Source organism: Prunus mume, linkage group LG7 (genome assembly GCF_029339155.1).
Source record: "Prunus mume cultivar Tortuosa linkage group LG7, ASM2933915v1, whole genome shotgun sequence".
Classification (NCBI taxonomy): domain Eukaryota; kingdom Viridiplantae; phylum Streptophyta; class Magnoliopsida; order Rosales; family Rosaceae; genus Prunus; species Prunus mume.
This window is the reverse complement of record NC_142704.1, coordinates 7,126,741-7,147,167: the sequence shown is the minus strand read 5'-3', so window position 1 is coordinate 7,147,167 and position 20,427 is coordinate 7,126,741. Positions and strand designations below refer to the sequence as shown.

General features: G+C 38.4%; 4 protein-coding genes across 4 annotated transcripts; 3 read left to right on the top strand and 1 right to left on the bottom strand.

The window, feature by feature from the left end:
- Nucleotides 1-4,426: 4,426 nt before the first annotated feature.
- Nucleotides 4,427-6,768, bottom strand: LOC103338333 (polygalacturonase 1 beta-like protein 2). The gene is made up of 2 exons (XM_008241530.3): nt 6,577-6,768; nt 4,427-6,454 (listed from the first exon to the last, which is right to left on the bottom strand). The coding sequence occupies exons 1-2, from the start codon at nt 6,622-6,624 to the stop codon at nt 4,619-4,621; spliced, it is 1,884 nt and encodes a 627-aa protein (XP_008239752.2). The 5' UTR covers nt 6,625-6,768; the 3' UTR covers nt 4,427-4,618.
- A 1,619-nt stretch (nt 6,769-8,387) lies between these two features.
- On the top strand, nt 8,388-10,323 carry LOC103338334 (Phosphoglycerate mutase family protein). The gene is made up of 5 exons (XM_008241531.2): nt 8,388-8,693; nt 8,993-9,238; nt 9,649-9,730; nt 9,816-10,030; nt 10,157-10,323. The coding sequence occupies exons 1-5, from the start codon at nt 8,452-8,454 to the stop codon at nt 10,275-10,277; spliced, it is 906 nt and encodes a 301-aa protein (XP_008239753.1). The 5' UTR covers nt 8,388-8,451; the 3' UTR covers nt 10,278-10,323.
- A 684-nt stretch (nt 10,324-11,007) lies between these two features.
- SIS3 (SUGAR-INSENSITIVE 3) lies at nt 11,008-14,414 on the top strand. The gene is made up of 10 exons (XM_008241532.2): nt 11,008-11,351; nt 11,432-11,470; nt 11,560-11,626; nt 11,736-11,809; nt 11,918-12,056; nt 12,141-12,233; nt 12,385-12,450; nt 12,628-12,747; nt 13,283-13,396; nt 13,699-14,414. The coding sequence occupies exons 1-10, from the start codon at nt 11,323-11,325 to the stop codon at nt 14,110-14,112; spliced, it is 1,155 nt and encodes a 384-aa protein (XP_008239754.2). The 5' UTR covers nt 11,008-11,322; the 3' UTR covers nt 14,113-14,414.
- Nucleotides 14,415-15,152: 738 nt separating this feature from the next.
- On the top strand, nt 15,153-20,077 carry LOC103338336 (protein EXECUTER 2, chloroplastic). Its single transcript, XM_089041553.1, is given in 12 exon segments — nt 15,153-15,431; nt 15,434-15,592; nt 16,070-16,186; nt 16,271-16,336; nt 17,099-17,205; nt 17,276-17,357; nt 17,517-18,215; nt 18,619-18,745; nt 18,836-19,005; nt 19,135-19,209; nt 19,458-19,550; nt 19,680-20,077. Coding segments are annotated over 12 exon segments (1,980 nt in total). The 5' UTR covers nt 15,153-15,248; the 3' UTR covers nt 19,782-20,077.
- Nucleotides 20,078-20,427: the final 350 nt, after the last annotated feature.

Here is a 20,427-nt window from a genome sequence, read left to right as displayed (position 1 = left end):
ACTATTTCATAATAGGTACAATTTTTTAGAGAAAAAGGACTGTAATTAGATGATAAATAAATAATTAGTGTAAGGCACTGTAATTAGATGATAAATAAATAATTAGTGTAAGGAAAACTACACAAACCTCCCACTTTCACCTCCCACATAGGAATAGAAGAGGATTTGTGTGTGCATTATCTTACATACCTATTATAATGAAAAATATATATTTGAACCACGTATATCTTGTCTTCTTTACATTTATGCTTGCCCAAGTCTTTATACACATAAGGTCACTAGTTGGACTTAATCTTGGCCTAACCGTTTAATACTAATGGGATTGTGTGTACCAAATATTTTGAAAATTAAAACAATTAATGTGTGAGTAGTCAAATTTGTAATCAATTCCTAATTTAGGAGGAAAAAAAAATCAACTCAATAAATTGCGAAACCAACATTTAATATATAAACTCTAATTAGGGGTACTTTTGGAATACGAAAAGTATAATAAATCATATTTTAAGCTTAATTAGGTAACTTGCTGAGTTGGATCCTATTCATCGAGCTTTACTTATAATAAATTGGGTTTTCTTCACAGAAAAATAAGACAATGGGTTGTAAGTACGAAAAAAATTAGTTTGAAGGGAGAAAGCCACATTTACTAAATAAGGGCAATAAGGTGGGTTTTTGTACTAATTCCTCTTAAGACAAAATGACAAGGTGTAACAAGTAAAGGAACAATTAGAAGCAAAATACCTACGAAAACGACAAAATTCGAAAAATATCTTTAAAACATTAGAAAAAATGTTATTTGACTTAAAAAGTTCGTACATCACGGCGAAACGATGCATTTGACTCATCTTGTCATTCTCAGCATATATTAGACCAAATTGAAACTTGAAACTCAAAAATCTACAAAAGTCAAACTTTGTTGTTTCTGAACTTACATTTATCAAGATGCTTCTCGATCATCTCTGTGATCAATTATACATGAAACAACTAAGCAAATACTTCACACTGGATCCAATGGTGCATGTCAAAATGTCACAGGATAATTAGTTGTTGCCAACTTAAAAGGGTCTAGGCTCTAGGGAATCAATCCCGATGCCAGAGACAATACAGAAGGAGATTTGTGTCGTATAGACGTATAATCTCCCAAGATCAAGAAACGGTCGTGATCATGCTCTGTAATATTTAAGGACGTACGTGATTCACACCAATATGGCCAAAAGCATGCATGCAGGCAGGCAGGAACGAAAAGTATTGCGACCCGCCTCTAAAAATATGTGAAAACACGAGCTACATTCACTGTAGCATGCAAAACACGGCACGCCTTGCCACCAAATTGCCACCGTTATTCATTAAAACATTCATTGTCGTTTGGTTGGCCCATCTAATTAAGGGTCACATAAAGGTATTAGCCAAATAAATAAATAAAGTTATGAGCTAATCTAAGACGTAGCCTGACGTAAACATAAGATGTTTTGGCTAACGGTGTATATATAAATGGTAAATGATTTTGATTTGTAAATTAATAGTCTCAAGTTCGAACCTCCATGACATCCTGAGTATTTGTGTGAGAAATCCCTTTCAATTTAGATTATCATTTATACTTCGTGTTCAATAACAGAGTCAGAATGTCACGTGTGCGGAAATCTCTTAAAAAATATATAATAAAAAACTCGAACTCACAGGACATTCCAAATATGAACATTCTGACTTCAAATAGCCGTTTAATTTGATTGATGGTCATATGACACGAGCTATGTTTTACTATTATCCTCCCTCCATCTTCGCTTCCGTTCCAAAAACCCATATATCTCCACACACAAAAAAAAGAATGAAAAGTCTTCTGCTTACATAGGAGGTGACACAAGCAATGATACTTTTCTTCGTTCCCTTTTCATTTTTAACTTTTCTAGGTCGGAGTAGTTCCTCAACGAGCATTGCAATTGCATAGAGAAACAAATATGCCGTTCCGTCATCATTTTTCTGAATCGTTACAGCATCATAACATTCATAATGAACTGTCAAAATCATCTCTTTAAATAAATTTTAGAGAGGATTTGAAAAAATACAACTCAAATCATGCTCTCTATCCACCTCCTAAAATAGAGAGATCTTTAAGAGCTCCTAAATCTGATGAGAGAGAAAATACTCATAGTGACTCTATAATTTAATGCTCCTTTATTTTATAAGTATTTTAAATATTTAATTAATGCTAATTATTTTTTATATTATTTTTTAATAGAGATGAGCTAATTAAAAAAGAGTTAGAGAGTATGATTGTAGTTAAAATTTTATAGAAAGTTTCTAAAATAGCTTTTGTATGTTTTTAACTAAATTTTAACTAAAAATTTGAGAGCATAATTGTCGATGCTCTCATAGTTGTGTATGTGTGTGAGAAATCTCCCTCCATTTTAGTTTAGAAAGGTCGTCATATTCTAATATAAAATAGCACGATGAAATCGCTTTGATGATTAATTATTTAAATGGGATAGCTTTGACACAAATGTTGTAATAAAATTTGAGTTGATTCTATGCTTTAGTTTTGTTGCTGGCACAGGGGACTATGAATTTGAAGGTCAATATATTATGTTCTGTTGTTAGTCCATAGTTCAAAACAGAGTCTCAAATTTCAACACAATTCAAAACCAATGACTGCAGTATTTGAGTGTTGATGATACGTTTGGTTTGAAACTTGGAACTGAGACTTTTTCCGTATTGACATTCTTGACCAACTATTGGTATAGCTTTCTCTTCCTTGTGTTCAGCATGGTTTATTCTCTCAAATTTACAAATTATGTTCACATCTATAATTCAGCTGGCCCATAATTTAATGAGAAAGTTTGTGTTTGACTAGTACTTCCATTGATTTCTAGGGAGTAATTATGTGAGTACTTGCTAGGAGAAGTTCAAGCGTGTTTTGTGTCATGCTCGGGCCGGCCTATTTAATAATCGGGTCAAGATATTTATCTCATCACTTAAGTATGAGACGATATTCGATTTATATATAATTAGGTTGTGCCGAATCAATTATCCGGATGCAAAATCCTATCATGCCAGATTGTCTTTAAATAGTCCATGTTCATGTTGAATTCAGGACGACTTAGTTCGTTTTGCACCTCTATTGTCGAATTAAAACAGCTTTATATGTTGATATTTATATTGAGTAAAATACGGTGTTTACAAAACCTTAGAATGTACAAAAATCAAATGGTCTTATGTCAAGGATCATTAATACATCATTAAATTACCAACCAAGCTCTGCTATAAAAAAAAATTAAAACAAAAAACCACCTAGCTGTGGTTGTTGTAGTCTTGTAGACATTATTGGATCCCAACCCTTTCAAAAGGCAAAGGCAAATGAATTCCAAATTCCATGCTGTCTGCTAAAGTATAAAATCAAACAATTGCACGTTCTGATCATGGGCTAAATGTATATTTAATGATCATTCATATTTTATTATTTTGAAAAAGAAAGTAGAGAGTGCTTTAATGATTGGTTGTTGAAAAGACATAGATGAGCCAACTATAAATTTGGCCTATGCCAAAACTAAGCTACATTTCCAAAATTTTATTTAGTTCATGGCTAGAGATGGATTTTGCATTAATTTAGGGCTATATTTGGAATATAGCCAATGGTTTGAGATGGTCTAACCTTTCTTTTTCTTTGCTTGTTTCTATCCGGCGGCGGGACCCATCAGTTAATGGGCCATGCCAGGCTGGTCCCATCATATCATGCCACGAAGGGCAAAGGTCACCATGTGCACTTTTGCAAGCATGCTTGATGGACGGTGAATGAACAGTGCATGATGATGATGATGACGACGATGGGTGTACTCAACTCAAAAGCCAAAGCTGTCAAAATTAGCCGGCATGCCGCGAAATGTCTGCTTTCACTTTCAGTGCAACACGCCTAGTACTTGGGACTAACTTGAACGACTCACTAGGAGGAGGACAGTGGTGCATAAATGGCAATGGGTGGAATCGGGGTGGATATGTATTGATTCAATTGTTATAAATGTCAAAACTTCATCATTATAAATGTAGCATCACTGTCACACATCTTAATAATATATTTATATGAATTTATATATATAATTTAAAAAAAGAGGGTTCTGAATCTGGTTGGGGATTACAATACCAGTTGGTGAGGACTGTGAATCCACTTCTTGTATTAAAGTTGGAGTTCATCTCCGCGTACGTTAGATTAATTTAAACTATTGATTGTATAAATAAAATAACAAAAAATAACAATTGATCAGTTTTACAAACAGAACACATTAATTATATACTTACTATATATATATATGTATGAGAAACATAATTACCTACCTACGATTTAGCCTGATGGATGAAAGCATGCATTTCTTATGTATGAAACTTGAATATTAAGTTTCATGACCAAAAAAGAAACTTGAATATTAAGTAAACCTAACTCATTGATTCATTTTGATTTAAAATATTTGATTGCTTCCAAGTTGGTTGATCCTAGGATATAGAAAGCAAAAGAAGACACATCAATCGAATACAAACCCCCCAATCTTTATCATAAAAAACAATAAAATGTCGAAATCAAAATAGACCATAAATTATGGAGTTACAAAATCAAAACCAGTGCCACATCACTCCGTTAATCCGCAATGGCCCACGTCATGTCATTTTCAAATATCCAGTGGCACACTTCAATCTTTCCCGGACTGGACCCCAGTGCCATGAACGCACCATGTCCCGGGCTCCATGATGACGTGTCAATATGACAAATGGCCACACCTTGATTGATCTTGCTCTTGCTCTCCACGTCCACAATATCAGCCTCATAAACCCTAACCTTGGGCACAGAGTGACAATAATATAGTAGGTACGGGTACAAAGTCTGGTGACATGAGACCGATTTGGTCACATTTCCACCGTTGATTCCGCTGACCATTCCAATCATCACCTTCTGCTTTGACCCACTCACATTCTCTGTGGTTCGGACCACCACATTGTGGCCCAAGACGGAGGTGGCGAAGTCGATCATGTCCTCGATCGACCCCACGCACCGCTTGGTCTCACCCGGGCTCGGAGCCCTCTCGCACTCGCCCAGTGCGTTGGTCAACACGTGCTCCATGGCAGAGTTATCCCTCGCGTGAAATATCTCCCTAAGCTCCGACAACCCGGGAGTGGAAAACGGTAATTTCGACAAAATACCCCGGGGCAAAAACGACCTTTCTGGCATTTTGTCCCGAATGTCGGGCATCACTACTACATTTCCCTGCTTTAACATAGATTCCCTGAAAAACTTGCCCGGCTCAACCCGCTTATTTACCAAACTGCCACTAGACTCAGTTCTAGTTGCCTCTGTTCCCTCCTTGCTCAGACTGCTATATTCAGCAAAAGTAACGCCATTTTTGGCATACTCTTTGAAACTCCGACCCAAACCGTACGACTTGAACCCCACACTGGTCCGACCCTTCGACCCGGTCCCGTACTCTTTAAACGAATCGTTTCCCGGGTTGAACGATTTCCCGTAATTCGAGAAACTCACCTTCCCGGAATTCGAATTTCTTGCGTAAGACTGAAACGAATCGTCCCCAACATTCGCTCCGCTCCGATAATTCGAGAACCCGTCGATCCCAGAAGTCCCGCCACCGCCATAGCTCTTGAAATTGTTATGTGGGTTGTTCGCAGATTGGCCGTACCCTTTAAACGAATCGTTTTGGCCGGTCCCGGACTCTCCGTAACCCGTAAAACCCGACCCGATTATGTTCGCGTCTTCGGCGTAGCTGCTGAACTCGGTCGGGTTGGCGTTGCCGGTTTTTCCGTAGCTGACGAACGTCTCGGAGCCCGAGTTGGTGTCGTGGCTGTAGCCTATGAAGGAGAGCCTGTGATTGTTCGCATCCGAGTCGTAGGCTGCGAATCGGAGGTTGGGGACGTTGACTTGGTCGTCGTAGCTTGTGAACTCGCCAGAGCCGCCGGCAGAGTCGGCGCCGTAGCTGGTGAAGCTGGCGTTGGCGACGTTGGCTTCGTGGGCGTAGAATGTGAACTTCTCCGAGTGCGAGTTGGCGTCCTTGCTGTACTTCTTGAACGAGTCGTAAGGCGAGTTCAACCCGTCCGAGTAGTTCTTGAACGAGTCGCCGCCGCCGGGTTGGGACGAGCCGTAGTTGGCGAAGTTCTTGTTGCTGTAGGCGGCGAAGTTGGCGTCTTTGAAGTGCCGAGCGACGAGGTCTTGCTGGTGGGTTTGTGCGGACTGCGAGTCGAAGGAGCAGTAGAGGTTGGCTAAGGAGCAGAAGGAAGCGAAGTGGGCGGAGAGTGAGTTATGGGCGGCGAGTTGGGTGAGAATCGCTGAGTTGACTCGGTCGAGTGGGGATGCTTTGGAGAAGAGGAAATTGGGTTTGGGGAGATTGTTGGAAATGTGGTTGTCCCAATAGCGATTCAGTGAGGATTTGGGTGTAAATGGGTTGGTTCTAGTGTGAGCACTTGTGACCTACATGCACATGTATATAAAACATAAACAAAAAAACAAAAAAATAGATGCAGGAAAATGACATGAATAACTGGTAAGTGAAAATCAGAAGAAATATATGGAATTTGTGCTTAGTTTCTTACCTTGAAAGGTGAGAGTGAGGAGAGCAAGAACAAGAGGAAAATGTTCATGTTTGTAGAGTTGGAAACAGAGAGAGAGAGAGAGAGAGAGAGCAAACTAGGGTTGTTGAGAATAGCTTTTGCTTTTGGGTTCTAAACTTCTGATTCCTTTCTTTGGCCAAACTTTTGCTTTTACAAAAAGCATGTGTATGCAAAAACTGGTTATGCAGCAGCATGCCATGTAGTCCCTGCAGAAAAGAATGGTAGATGTGACATTACAAAGTATGTGTTGAATGAAGTGGAAGGTTTGTTCTTTTCCTAATTGGATTGGATTTAGAAGTGTGGAAATTAATTAACATGGAAAAAGCGGTGCCCTAGTTCGTTGTTGATGTAGGGTTTTAGGAAATCAAGAAGAGCATATATTAATCAGGTGTGGGCTGGGCAGCAGCAAGTGGCTGCTTTTCAGTGATACCATGTCCTTGTGTCTCAGATGAGTTGTGGAAAACAGGAGTTAGATAGATTATATGGGCATATTCTAAGGGACCCGACCCGAATATCAAAAAGGCTAAGCTAAACAAATATATATATATATATACACACACACATACAGCTTCCTTCGAGTCTACTGTCTACATGCCATGGGTTTGGCAAATCCTAGAGGAGCTTCTAGTTTATAATAGTACCAAGGCAAAGATGCTTCATTTTTGGCTTAAAGTAGCCCATTAATTTTGTGCAGCGTGCATTTCAGTGACTAGTCCCGGCTACCTAGGAACCCACTCTGCTGGCATTATATATAGATCACTGACCAACAAATATATATAGCTTATCTACTAGCTACAAACTCCTAAGATTTATTTTTTTACCAAAAAAAAAACTCCTAATATATATATATATATATATATATATATATATATACACTAATAAGCTAAATCTATGTTTTTGTAACCAAGGAAGGAACCCAAATTTTTTTCACAGTTTGATAGAAAGATGATGATTGGTTGCTGCAGTGGGCTGAATTAGAGAATGTTTGGGAGCTGGGTTTGGTTCTTAGGGAGGAGGGAGCTATGTTGGAGGTATTTGGGCTTAAGAGGGGAAAAAAATTTGAATTTGTAAGAAAAATTTGAATACATGTGGGGAAACAAATCCTCTGCAACTAGCAATGATTTATTTCCTCCATTTCATAGTGTGAATTTGTAGAGTAAAAGAACCAAAAAAAAGTTGAATTAGATAATCAGGGCAGTTGGTTAGATTTTTGACACAAGAAGATCTAGAGGAAGTATGTGTCCATCAAGAAGATTAATGGTAGCATAGTGGAGGAGAGTCTTGATTTGCAGACAAAGGTAGATGCGTGTTTCCAAGGTTTTGACACAAGAAGAACAAATTAAGAGAGCTAGAGGAAGTATGTGTCCGACAAGAAGATTAATGGTAGCATAGTGGAGGAGAGTCTTGATTTGCAGACAAGAGGTCAGATGTGTGTGAGAAAAGCTCATCCCTTCTAGTTTAGACTATCACTTATACTTTAAAAAAAAAAAAAGAGCTAAAGAAACTTGTTCATTAATTTAATTTTTTGGGTTTAATTTTTTCTTGGAACAACAAATATATGTAGTATTGTGCGAAAAGAAAATGTCAAATTCTTTCTCTTTTGATTTGTAGAACTATAATGATCTGTTTGATTTTCTCTTAGAAAATGTTTTGGTGTGTAGGCTCATTGCTAGCAAACGGCAACTTGCATCCATCTTTCTTTACATGCTTCAGGATGTAAACGACATGTCGTTTCATCTCCATTTGGTTTGTGTGTATTGGCTTGGTTTGGTTGGATGAAGTGGAAGAAATACAGAGCAAACTCAGAAGAAGTGGCTATTTAGTTAGTTAGGACTTCACCCCAAGTACCCGCCAAAAATGATAGTAACATCTTCTTCCATTAAAACCCCTCCTCCTCCTCATCCTCCAAATCCATGGGCAGCATCTCAAAACCCTAACAATTCATTCCTACCCATCAACCGTCGCAGCCTTCTGGCTGCGCTCACCATCTCCACCACCACAACCCCTTTTGCACACACTTTTCTCAACCCCATGTCAGCACAAGAAGTAGCCTTTGCTCGTGGCCTCTTCCAGATGCCCCCAGTTAGGCTCACTAACCGGTAATTCAGCACATGTTCTGTTTTTGGTTGAATCTTGAATTGCTCTTTGATTTCTGAGAAAATTGAGGAAGTTAATGGAAAACACACTAATGGGTTTTTGGGGTTGTGGTTTATGCTGCTATTTGTTGCCAGAAAGCTGAAAATTTTGTCCCCATTTGAACCGTACTGGTGATATATGAGTTTCTGTTATATTGGGTTCCAATGATGTTAATATGTAGCCATGGTTATAACTTATGTATGGTATTATTGCATTGGTTGTTGAATTGTTCTGAAACTGTTGCTTGTTGGTGTATGGGAAGGTATTTTCTGGTGAGGGCTGGGGAGTCTGAATATGAGAGCATTGGAGTAATTAATACCAACCCAGTTGCGAAAACTTCTGTTGATAACGGTTTGTCAGAGAAGGGGAAGAAGCAGGCTGTGAGGTCAGCTTTCGATTTGAAGGAAATGGGAGCTTGTGATAAGAACTGTTGGATATGGCCTTCTATTACTCAGAGAGCTTACCAGGCTGCAGAGATCATTGCATCGGTTAATGGGGTCAGTCGAAGGTGTGCAAATTAGTATGATTTCATGAAGTTCAAAGATTTAACTTTGATGTCTTTTGAATATTAGAAAGGAAAAGTCTAGTGAGATTTCAAACTTGTCATAGGGCTGAAACTATGAACTCTACTGTGACACAGTCCATCTAGAGTTGTGTGTGTTCTAAAGCTATGAAATAATCTTGTATGATTCTTGAATCATGTTTCCTTGTCATAGTGAGCTATCAAGGGGAGGCCATTTTCCTAAATCAAACTCATTATTTCTTAAACATTTTAACCTGAGTTGGGATTTGGGACCATAATTTTGGAGGCCAACTGGGAATGGTATTGTCATTCTAAACCTGCTGATTAAGTATACCTTTATAAATCTGTCCAAATGTTGTTTGCTTTCAGCAATCATTGTCTATTCTTTGTTGCAGTTATATTGTCCCAGAGTACAGCTTTCTCGATGCCAGAGGATTGGGAGCTTATGAAGGAAAGAACCTGGAAGCTGTTTCAGAAGTAACCATTTCCAATTACAGACAATTTACTTCTCTTTAAGTCATTGACAAGCAAGTATGATCATACCTTTGTTTATACTCCTCAGGTATATGCATCAGATACTCTTTCTCCAACAATCAAGCCTCCTCCTATTGACGATGGAACCCCAAACGAGAGTGTTTCAGATGTCTTTGTTCGGGTAATACAACTCATGTCCATACTTGAGACTCAGTACTCTGAAGACACAGTGATTATTGTCTCACCAGATTCAGACAATTTGACAATCCTACAAGCTGGTATAATTGGACTTGACTTGCGCAGGTGATTTGGAACCCTCTTCTTAAACGTGATTATCGCTTCGAACAAGAATCTTGATAGTCATCGAGCATTCTAAGTGCTAAGTTATCATGATAATGCTGTACTAATAACATCTCTTTTTTATTTCAGGCACAGGGAGCTTTCTTTTGCACCTGGAGAAGTCAGATTTGTTGATACCAATAGTGTACCTACTTACAAGCAACCTGCTTCAGCTGTATATAAATGTCTAAAACCACCAAATTGTAACTGATATTACTTCCTTGTTAAATTTTATAAAGACTAGTGGAATTGATAGATGTGCAAATTATCTCCCCTTCTCTTGGTTGTTTATAAACACCATCAAATTGTCATCTGTGTGCCCATTTAATCTGAATGTTAATGCTCCTTACAATCTTCAGTTTCTGTGACTTCTTTTCTTCTCACATGCTATACTAGTTTAAGCTAAACTGCTTGTAGACAATTGCTCCAGCCTGGCAGCTTGTATTCTCAGTCACTCTTTGATTAACCAAAGGTGGTTTCTACTACCTTGCACTATATTATAAATACATTACAAATTTTCATTTTGGCATGTAAATTCAAATATATGTAGGACTTTAGAGGTTCATTCTACTATATTTTAATTGTTGGGGGAGTGGATTCGAACTTAGAATTTCTTCAAAGAGAAAAAGACTTCAAGCAAGAGTCAGAATCATTTGAATTTAAAATAAGAATGATTATAGTAACAAGATGTATGCTATGGTCAATTGTTATACCTTAGATTTCGCCCTTTTGCTTGCGGGCGAGGCTTGTATGGCATGATTAATGCTAACACGTATCTAAAGTAAAAGTACTGAACTTAACAACCTTGGTGGGTACAGGTACAGCCCAACTAACTAACTCAAAATAATTAAGCTAACAGCACTAATTAAAAAGAAAAGATAATTAAGGGAACTAAATCAAACAGTTACAAAAAATAAATAAAAATAGAAAGAAGTAAACTCATGAGTCGCCGTGGAGTAACTGGAGGAGAAGTACAGTCAGCGATTTTGGTACCCAAAAGATCAACAAGTCCTTCTCAGAGTAAGACTCAAGACTCAAAGTTGCTCCACTCCCTCACCGACTCTCTCTCTCTCTCTCTCTCTCTCTCTCGCTTTCTTGCTAGCTAGCTAGCTTTGTTCTCTCCGAAATCTCTTTTTGCGTATGAAAGATCGGAGCTTTTGGGGTTCAATTTCAAGCATTTCTCTCTTCAAATGAGCATCAGAGGATATTGGGATTCATTGTAGTCTGTATTTTGTCTTCTGTATAGTTCGCCCTCCATGGCCATCCGAGGCGTCGATTTCAAGTGGTAAAGTATCTTTCTTTGAACCCATTCAATTGCAGTGTGGTAGGGTTTTGATGTCGAATTCGGGTGATTTTGCATTGCAGGTACGATGGGTTCTTCTTGTCTATGCTCGCGACAAGTGTGTATCCTTTAATGTCTTATAAATTAGGGTTTTCAATTACATGCTGGACTCTCAATTTTCCCAATGATTCTTTAACCGGTTCACTAACAGAGTCATTGTTGCAATTAATTGGAAACGGTACCATACCTGTACATACCCGTTGCACATATGGATCGTGGTGAGTTTTTCTCTGAATTCTAAGCAAGTTTGATATGGGATTCTCTTGAAATATATTTTTCTTGAATCTCAGTTGTTTTTCTGATAAAGTTTTATTCTTACTGGTTCAGGTTGATTACACTACTGTGTTTGTTTTTCGGATGTTGATGTTTGTGGATAATGGGCTTGCCTCTGGAATGGGTTTGTAAGGCCATTTTTCCCAGTTAATGTGTCCCTGCTACTTAATTTGTTCAATTTGTGTAGCTGAATAGTACTAAAACACTTTTCTTTGCCCCTTCAAATTTTTCTTTAGGGATTTTGGGTGGCAGCAGAGATATGCTCGTTTCTGCGGAAGAGTAGTGGTCCTTTCAATTCTTTCTCTGCTACTCTATCCATTTCTTTGGACTTGGACAGTAATTGGTACGCTGTGGTTTAGAAAATCGAAGGACTGTGTAAGTTATATCCCATATTTCTTGGCTGAATGATCGTGTGTAAACAAGTTTATTGATGGTACTAATACATTATTATGCTTGCAGTTGCCTGAAGATGGTCAGAAATGGGGTTTTCTAATTTGGTTACTTTTTAGTTACTGTGCACTACTTTGTGTTGCTTGCATGTCGATTGGGAAGGTTAGTGGTGCTTTGTGTACTTGTCCATTTTTTAGATACAACCAGGACTGTTGTTCCAAGTGAGCTCATTTTGAAACACTTGTACATGTGTTTTTATAATGATATTTTCTGTGATGTTCTTATCCTTATTTTTGGAACCCCCCTTTTTCAGTGGTTGACACGAAGAGAGGCACACTTATTGCGTGCTCAACAAGGGATTCCTGTTTCAGAATATGGGGTAAACCCTGAAACACTTATTTCAGTTTTGCTTGAGAATTGTGATAGTGTTGTTTTTACTATGTAAGATGCCCATGTGATGTTGATTGCTTGCCACATTAAGTGTTCAAAGCTATGATATTCTGTGTTGGTCCAATTGTTCCTGCATTAATGGTAATGATTTCTCTCATTATTAAAGGTTTTGGTTGATATGATTCGGGTGCCAGACTGGGCATTTGAAGCTGCTGGTCAAGAAACAAGAGGGATGGGCCAAGATGCTGCTGCATACCAACCTGGACTTTACTTGACTCCAGCACAGGTACCTGCCATCCCAAAATTCTTCTCTGCTGAGGAAATTGCTTACCTTTCCTTAGATTTACATGCTTTTTCAGTTTTGAGTCTGATGGTTGTGCTCTACTCCTTCTACAACATATTTTGTAGATAAAGAATTTTTGTGTGTACTTGGTTTGAATTCATGATATTAGTTTACTCAAGCTATTTATGCAGTGGCAGTTTTGATAAATTCTTCGCTCAATCTAGCATTTGCGAAATCAATGTATAGAAAATAGAGATTTGTGGTTCTAAGGGGTGTTGCTCACATGCATGCCTGTCTGTATGTGCACTCATTACTCTGGCTCAAGTACACTCCGACTTTAGAGGGCTGGCATAAGATTCAAGAACATATTAATTGTTGTGCTTCATTGGTAATAAAAGGCTGTACTGAAAAAAAATAACCTCTTCAATTACAGTTCTTTTTTCATTGGGAAGTCTTTGTTGTCTATACAAGTTCGCAATTTTTTTTATTTAATTCTGAATTCTGATGGTTGATGTTCGTGTCTGTCTGGGTGTTGCAGACAGAAGCAGTGGAAGCACTCATTCAGGAGCTTCCAAAATTCAGACTGAAGGCTGTTCCAACTGATTGCAGTGAATGTCCAATCTGCTTAGAAGAGTTCCATGTAGGCAATGAGGTAATTTTTTTTATGAATATCAATGCTACTTTTAAACACACAGTAATCTAAATTATGTCATGCTTTTTGGGCATATAGTATATTATTCAGTATTAAAATGTTAATATATGATTTGGATCAATGGTCCCCTTCTGTGGCCATCTGTAAAATGTTAAGACAGTTATGAAAAAAAGAAACAAGAAGGGAACCAAGTTCACAGCTCTATCATTAAGCAAATACATATGGCCATACATGTTTTACCTCCTGATAGTGAATCAGTTATTGCAAAGTTCAATAGAAGATTCTTACTGGAAGTGGTGCAGGTTCGTGGCCTGCCTTGCGCTCACAATTTCCATGTAGAATGCATCGATGAGTGGCTTCGACTGAATGTGAAATGCCCTCGGTGCCGTTGCTCAGTCTTCCCAAATCTCGACCTTAGTGCTATATCCAATCTCCGTCCTGAATCTGAGCGGTCATCTGTCAGCGTGTTGACAGCCAACCGGTATGTGAGAACCCAACCTTACAGTCAGAGCTATTTGTTGAGGTTACAGGGTCTGCTCCGCCCAGTCCGTACGGAAAATGCAGGTGTAGGTCCATCAGGCAATGAGGCAGACACTGCTCTGGAAACTGCTGAGTATGGAGGTGTTGCTCAGTCTACTCGGGATCCATCAAGCCCAGGGCCGGTCTCTTCCGCCGGACATATTGTTGTTGTTGACTCCACCGCACAACAACAATAGACTGTTTCCTGAATTGCATTTCCCAAATGTTAACTGAATTTCCTAACCCACATGCTGAGGAAGGCTTAATGGTATTTAATCTGTGTACCTGCCCATCGCTTGGCATGCTTTTGTAATGGCTGTTGCTTGCTAAAGTCTAGATCTTTTGCCATCTTTTGTCACTGTGGTGATGGATATGAGAACCGAATCTGATTGCTTAACCAATGCAGATTAGATATAGTGTTTCATGAATGTGAAGGCCACTTTCTGGCGAAATACTCAACACGGTTTATCAAAGCTGTTCTCCTTTTCCTTTTTCCTTCTATCTTTTGTTTGGTCTCTCTCTCTAGCTTGTGCTTAGACAATGATCTGAGTGGGGCCTTGCGCCGATTTTAAGGTCCGGAAGCCAAGAGGAAAGTATACGTGGTATATTCTTAGCCGTTTTATCAAACTTGTGTTAGCCAAATTTTGTAATAATTTGTCGTCCACTCATCCAATTTTTCGAAACACTTATGTGTCATGGCTATTCGCGTCTTGTCTGCACCTGTAACACATGGCAACCAATGGAGAGAAGTTGGGGTCAATGGCTGATCCTTTGAGCTGCCCATGACCGACCCTGTTGGTTTAAGGGTGCAAATTCTTATCAAATAAAAGCTTATTGACAATTAATTAAATTAAATACAAGCATCGCCGTCACCCAAGTTAGTGTTGAACTTGATTTGAAGCGAAATATCAAACCCGAATTTCGAAGTGATTTAAAGTATTTATCTTTGTAGAGGTTTAGAGTATTTATCCTTGCATCCGAGATTCTACCCCCTCAAGTACCGCTTGTATCAAAATAAAAAATGAAAAGAAGGAAATTTTATGGGTACAAAGCTAAAATACAGTTGAGTTATTATCAAGTTTGACTAAAATTTAACCCAATTAGTAATCTGGTATATTGGAAAGTTTAATTTAACCCACAAATCAAGTGGGCCTGGGTTGTAGTAATTCAGTCGTTGTAAGTTTTTTACCCGGCGATTCTATCCATATATCTCATCATCTTCCTTCGTCTACCAACTGCTCCAATATAATAAGACAGACACAAACTCACAGATATTGAATTGAAAATCCCACAATAATACAACACAGATTGTGGAGCGAGAGAGAACAGAGAGATGGCGGTCGCCAATGGATGGGGCGTGGGACAAGCAATCCCAGTGCCCCAATTCGGCCCCAATTGCTGTTCCGGCTTCTTAGCCAACAAGTCCAAATTCAACAGTACCAATAAAAATCTGAGCTTTGTTCTGAATTGGGGCTGCTCTGCTCAAACCAAGTCTTCACCTTCACCTTCTTCTTCTTGAGTAGGAATAGAAAGAGCTCAAATTTTTGTTGCCGTTGCAGTGAAAGTAACAGTTATATTGATGACCGTATTGAGTCTTCTTTGGAATGGGATTGGAATCGCTGGAGTCGCCATTTTTCTGAGATTGAACAAGCCGAGAGCTTTGCCTCTGTTCTAAAGGTATGTGGGTTTCTTGTATTTTTTTGCCCAGTTGCTAAATTGTATCCAAGTTTCGTTTCAGTTTTGCTGCTTTAGTAAGGGGAGCTTTTTTTCTACCATTGTTATACAGTTTCTGATTTAATTTGGAAGTATGTTGGTTTTCAATATAGAGTTCCCAGTTGCTAAAATTAAATTTTGTTTAATGCTTTACTAGTTAAACTGCAAAGTTGATAAGTCAAATTGTAAGCTTGGTGAATTTACATGAACTTTACAGCTTTTGATGATTATCTTTCATTAATTTATGCACTTAAACTTTTTCTCTCATCATTGATCTTATAATTGTTTGACTACGTGTGCCTTTTGTTTCCAATTCCTATGATTTCATGAAGCATAACCATGCCCTTTTGGACTCTGTTTCAAGATAGCTCAGGCGGGAGGACAAATTACAAGTGCTTTTTTGTTTTGTTTTTGTTTTTAACTTGATTTTATGCTTTGTAGTTTCAACTTGAAGATGCAATTGAGAAGGAAGATTTCCAGGAAGCTGCAAAACTGAAAATGTGCATTGCAGAAGCTACATCAAAGGATACTGTTGCTGAGATCATGTCTCAATTGAAGGTTAGATGAGCATTTGTGTCATATTATTGTATACTTTCTCAAATCAAAATTTTTTTGTTGACCCGGTCTGCTATATCTTTGCAGAATGCAATTGAGGAAGAGCGTTACCATGATGCTTCAAGATTGTGCAAATACTCAGGAAGCGGACTGGTAATTTCTAACAACCTGGCTTAAACAATTTACTTTGAACATCATAATTATATTCCTTGGCTGGCGTAGGTAGCTTTTGCTCTTCCTTTCTTCTCCCACTTATTTGAAATACGATCAAGTATATTTTGTTGGAAGACTAGGTATACTGTCTTCCTTTGTACGTCAGTTTTAGCAGCAGGTATTGCAGTTTTGTGGGACTCCAAAGGGTCAAGGGGAGGGAATGGCAACATTTATCTGATAATTGACCTTTGAGTCTGTACCATCCCCTGCATGTCACTGCCTTCCCCTGTCTTCTCCTATGCATAATATTAAGCTTTTTATTCTGATCAAAAGATGAAACATTCTCTTTCCCTTTGGTCCACCCAAAAACAACCAAAAATAGTGTCTGTGCAGATTATTTGGATTGTCACGACATGGATTTTTTGTATTTTGGCATTAATGCTGCTTACATATTTATTTAACTAGTCTTTTCAATACGTTACTGCGATATTTTAGATTAGCATATGATTGAGATTGTGTCCAAAGTTGGTGCAGTTCTACTGCTACTAGTTTTAGTCATACTCTTGTGAAGCTATTTTATCGTATCTGATCTATGATCATTAAATTATTGAATACTTGTTTATCTGATGGATCTTTTTCCTGGTTTATTCTTTATGCCATTTTAATGCGTTCTCTGAATGTGATTGACAGCCTTATTATTTAGGCGTGCCTTGCAGTGAATTTTTTGTTGTGTCCCCTAAGTCATTCCTTCTGTATAAGCAGGTAGGTTGGTGGGTTGGCTACCCAAAAGATTCAGATGATCCCTTCGGAAGACTCATACGAATAACTCCTGGTGTAGGCAGATTTGTCGGCAAGAGTTACAGTCCAAGGTTAAGATCTTTTTGGCTTTGATTTATGTAACATCTGTTGGAAAACATTACTGATTATTATTTGTTGCAGACAGTTGGTTACGGCATCGCCAGGAAGTCCCCTTTTTGAAATTTTTGTGGTAAAAAATGCCGATGGGACACACGTTATGCAGGTGATGTGATGCTTCTAATAGATAATAATATTTCATCTCATATATGTGCTTGCCATACAAATTTGTAAGTGTCGAAGTGGCCTGGCTGACTAGATTTTGCATATCTGTTAATAATCTCTCTCTTTCTCTCTGGTCTTCTGATATCATATCTGTTAGCAGGTAGTTTACTTACACCAACCCAAAGCCAATTCAACAAACTCCGCTGTTACACCATCCAAACCTGAAAAAGGCTCGTCCACTTCTGAAGTTGAGAATGCAACCCTAGTAGATGTTCAGAAAAATGAAGGTAAGGCAGAGAGCAGTGAGGAGAAGGGCATTAATATTGAGGGAGCAACTGAGGAGGGAATTAAAAGTGTGATAAATTTTTTGAAGAAAAAAATTCCAGGACTTAAAGTTAAAGTCATGGATGTTGATGTTGCTAAGGAAGTGATAGAGGATGACAATTCTGTGAACCAATTGATGCAAGAAAATAGTGAGAAGTCAGATTCTGATGACAGTTCTGAAGACGAAGTGGATAATTTGGATGAAATTCAGCCTGATGAGGTCACTCTAGGAGAAGGTAGTGATACCACACAGGATGAAAAGGATTTGGATATGAAACTTTTTATTGGTGGGGTTGTACATAATGATGATGATGCTCCTATCAAGGATGAGTATTTGCGTCGGCCTGCTGAAATCAAAGATGTGGAGAGAGATTCTTTTGTATTGCATATTCCAGGGAGAAGCCTAGATAATGATACCAGAGAAAGTAAAGCATCCAAAGTTAAAGTGGCAGCTCTAGCAGCTAAAAGTGTCTCTGAGCTCATGCCTTCTGATGTTGCCAAGGCATTTTGGAATTCTGACAAGGTTTCTCCAAAGGTCGGTTGAACTTATATGCCATCAGGAAAATAAGATATGGAAATTGCATGTGGTAAAAAACTGAATCTTCCAGTTGACATAAAGTAATTGGGTTCATGAATAGAATCTTTTGAGTTAGATACTTTCGTTGTGCATGGTAAACTCATGGTTTACAAGGATTGTGGAATTAGGAATTCCCAAAGACTATCCTTGGTTGATGTCTTCCTTTTTCCCTTTTCTATCTTTTTATAGTAATGTAGTATTTCTAGGAAGCTTGCATCCTGGCCATTTTGGTTCAGCTATTGATTATGAGGGCAATACAAAAGTTTGAGGCTTGATTTTTTAATTCACAGAACTGGTGGAAGGTTTTTCAGTTTTATCAAAATTATCATAGTTAATAGTTTCCTTTTTAATTTATAACTAGGTTACAAGGAATATGCGTGAAATAGTCAAGCTTGCTGTTAGTCAAGCACAGAAGCGGAGTAGATTATCCGAGTATACAACGTTTAATCGGATCAATACCTCAAGTGGAGATTTGGATCCCTTTGACGGTGAGTTTTCATTCTCCACATTTCATGTCTTTTTATCTTGTACTTAGAAAAAGGATAATTTTTCTAAGGAACTCTTCTGTTTGAGTATAGGCTTGTATGTTGGGGCATTTGGCCCTTATGGCACTGAGGTAGTGCAACTGAGGCGTAAGTATGGGCACTGGAATGGTTCAGAAGGCAAAGACAGTTCTGCAGATGTGGAGTTCTTCGAATATGTTGAGGCAGTTAAGCTAACTGGCGACCTGAATGTTCCTGCTGGCCAGGTTTATAGCTTTCTAGATCTCATGATTGTCATGCCACTTGTTCTGTACAACCACATGTTCACTGTATTCATGCATCATGGGATATGTAAACATATGTTGTACTAAACCGTGGGATTTTTGCATATGCAGGTGACATTTCGTGCTAAAATTGGAAAAGGGAACCGCCTTTCCAACCGTGGGATGTATCCAGATGAATTAGGAGTGGTAATGATACTTTCAAGTGGAACCTCTGCGTATGTGCATGTGTTCAGTGTGTGGTAGTTTTTATCTAGGATTCTAGGACCAAACAGTCAAGGAAGCTTGTTTGGCTTACTATTGACTGTATCATATTACCATGGAAACTAGTAGATTATGATCACGTGAACACTTTAGAACACCCTTTCCGTTATTTTACTTAAAACATCCGAAGAGTTCATTTATGTATGCAGCTGATTAAGAGTTCATTTATCCAGGTTGCAAGTTACAAAGGTCAAGGAAGAATAGCAGAATTCGGGTTCCGAAATCCACAATGGGTTGAAGGAGAACTTCTCCAACTCAATGCCAAGGTGAATAAACTGGTTCAGGATGTCTACTTGCTTTACTTCTTTATAAAAGCCTGATTAACCAGCAAGCTCTCAAGAAATGTGCTTTGTATTTGTAACCTTTTCCTTCTTTTGGCTGATGTTTGTGTATAGGGCATTGGACCATATGTCAAGGGTGCTGATCTTGGTTTTCTTTACATCGTTCCTGAGCAAAGTTTCCTTGTACTGTTCAATCGCCTGAAACTACCAGAATGAGCCAATGGTACCACAATCTGTTTGAGCTCTTACATCTTTGATATGGCAAGACATCACACACTCTGATGGCTGAGAAGGGTTCTTTTAGTGTACCGTATCTGAGCAAAGAAGTTAATTTCACTGTATTAAGTAGGCACTTGGATTTATTTTCCTCCCAATTTCAACTCTTTTTTTTCCTCGTCTTTCTTCTTGCCCCTTGTAACTTCATGAGCTGTATATCATTTTTGCTGACCAAATATTTTGCGACTAGTACTGAAACTGCAACGAGCCTCCAAGTCGTGATCGGTTTCCAGATATTTCTTGGCTTCCTCTCTGTGGTCTGTTGATATCTTATTATCTAGGTTCTTCCCATGTGTTTCCCCAAAGACTTAATGAATTAGATAATGGCAAGTCATCAATGATTATGGAGTACCAAGTATAAGAAATCAGTAAAACATGAAAAGTAGATTGTGAGATGTCTTGTGGTTGCTTAAAGGTAAAAAGCAAACTCGCTGGTGCTTTCCTCTTGTTAATTTAAACACTAAAGCCATTGTGATTAATACACATGAATGATGCACAGACTGAAGAGGCTAAAAGAGATGCTTTTCTTGGTTGTTTTAGGTATATACTTCCTTCCTAATAGTCTTTTTGCCAAACTGGCAATCAG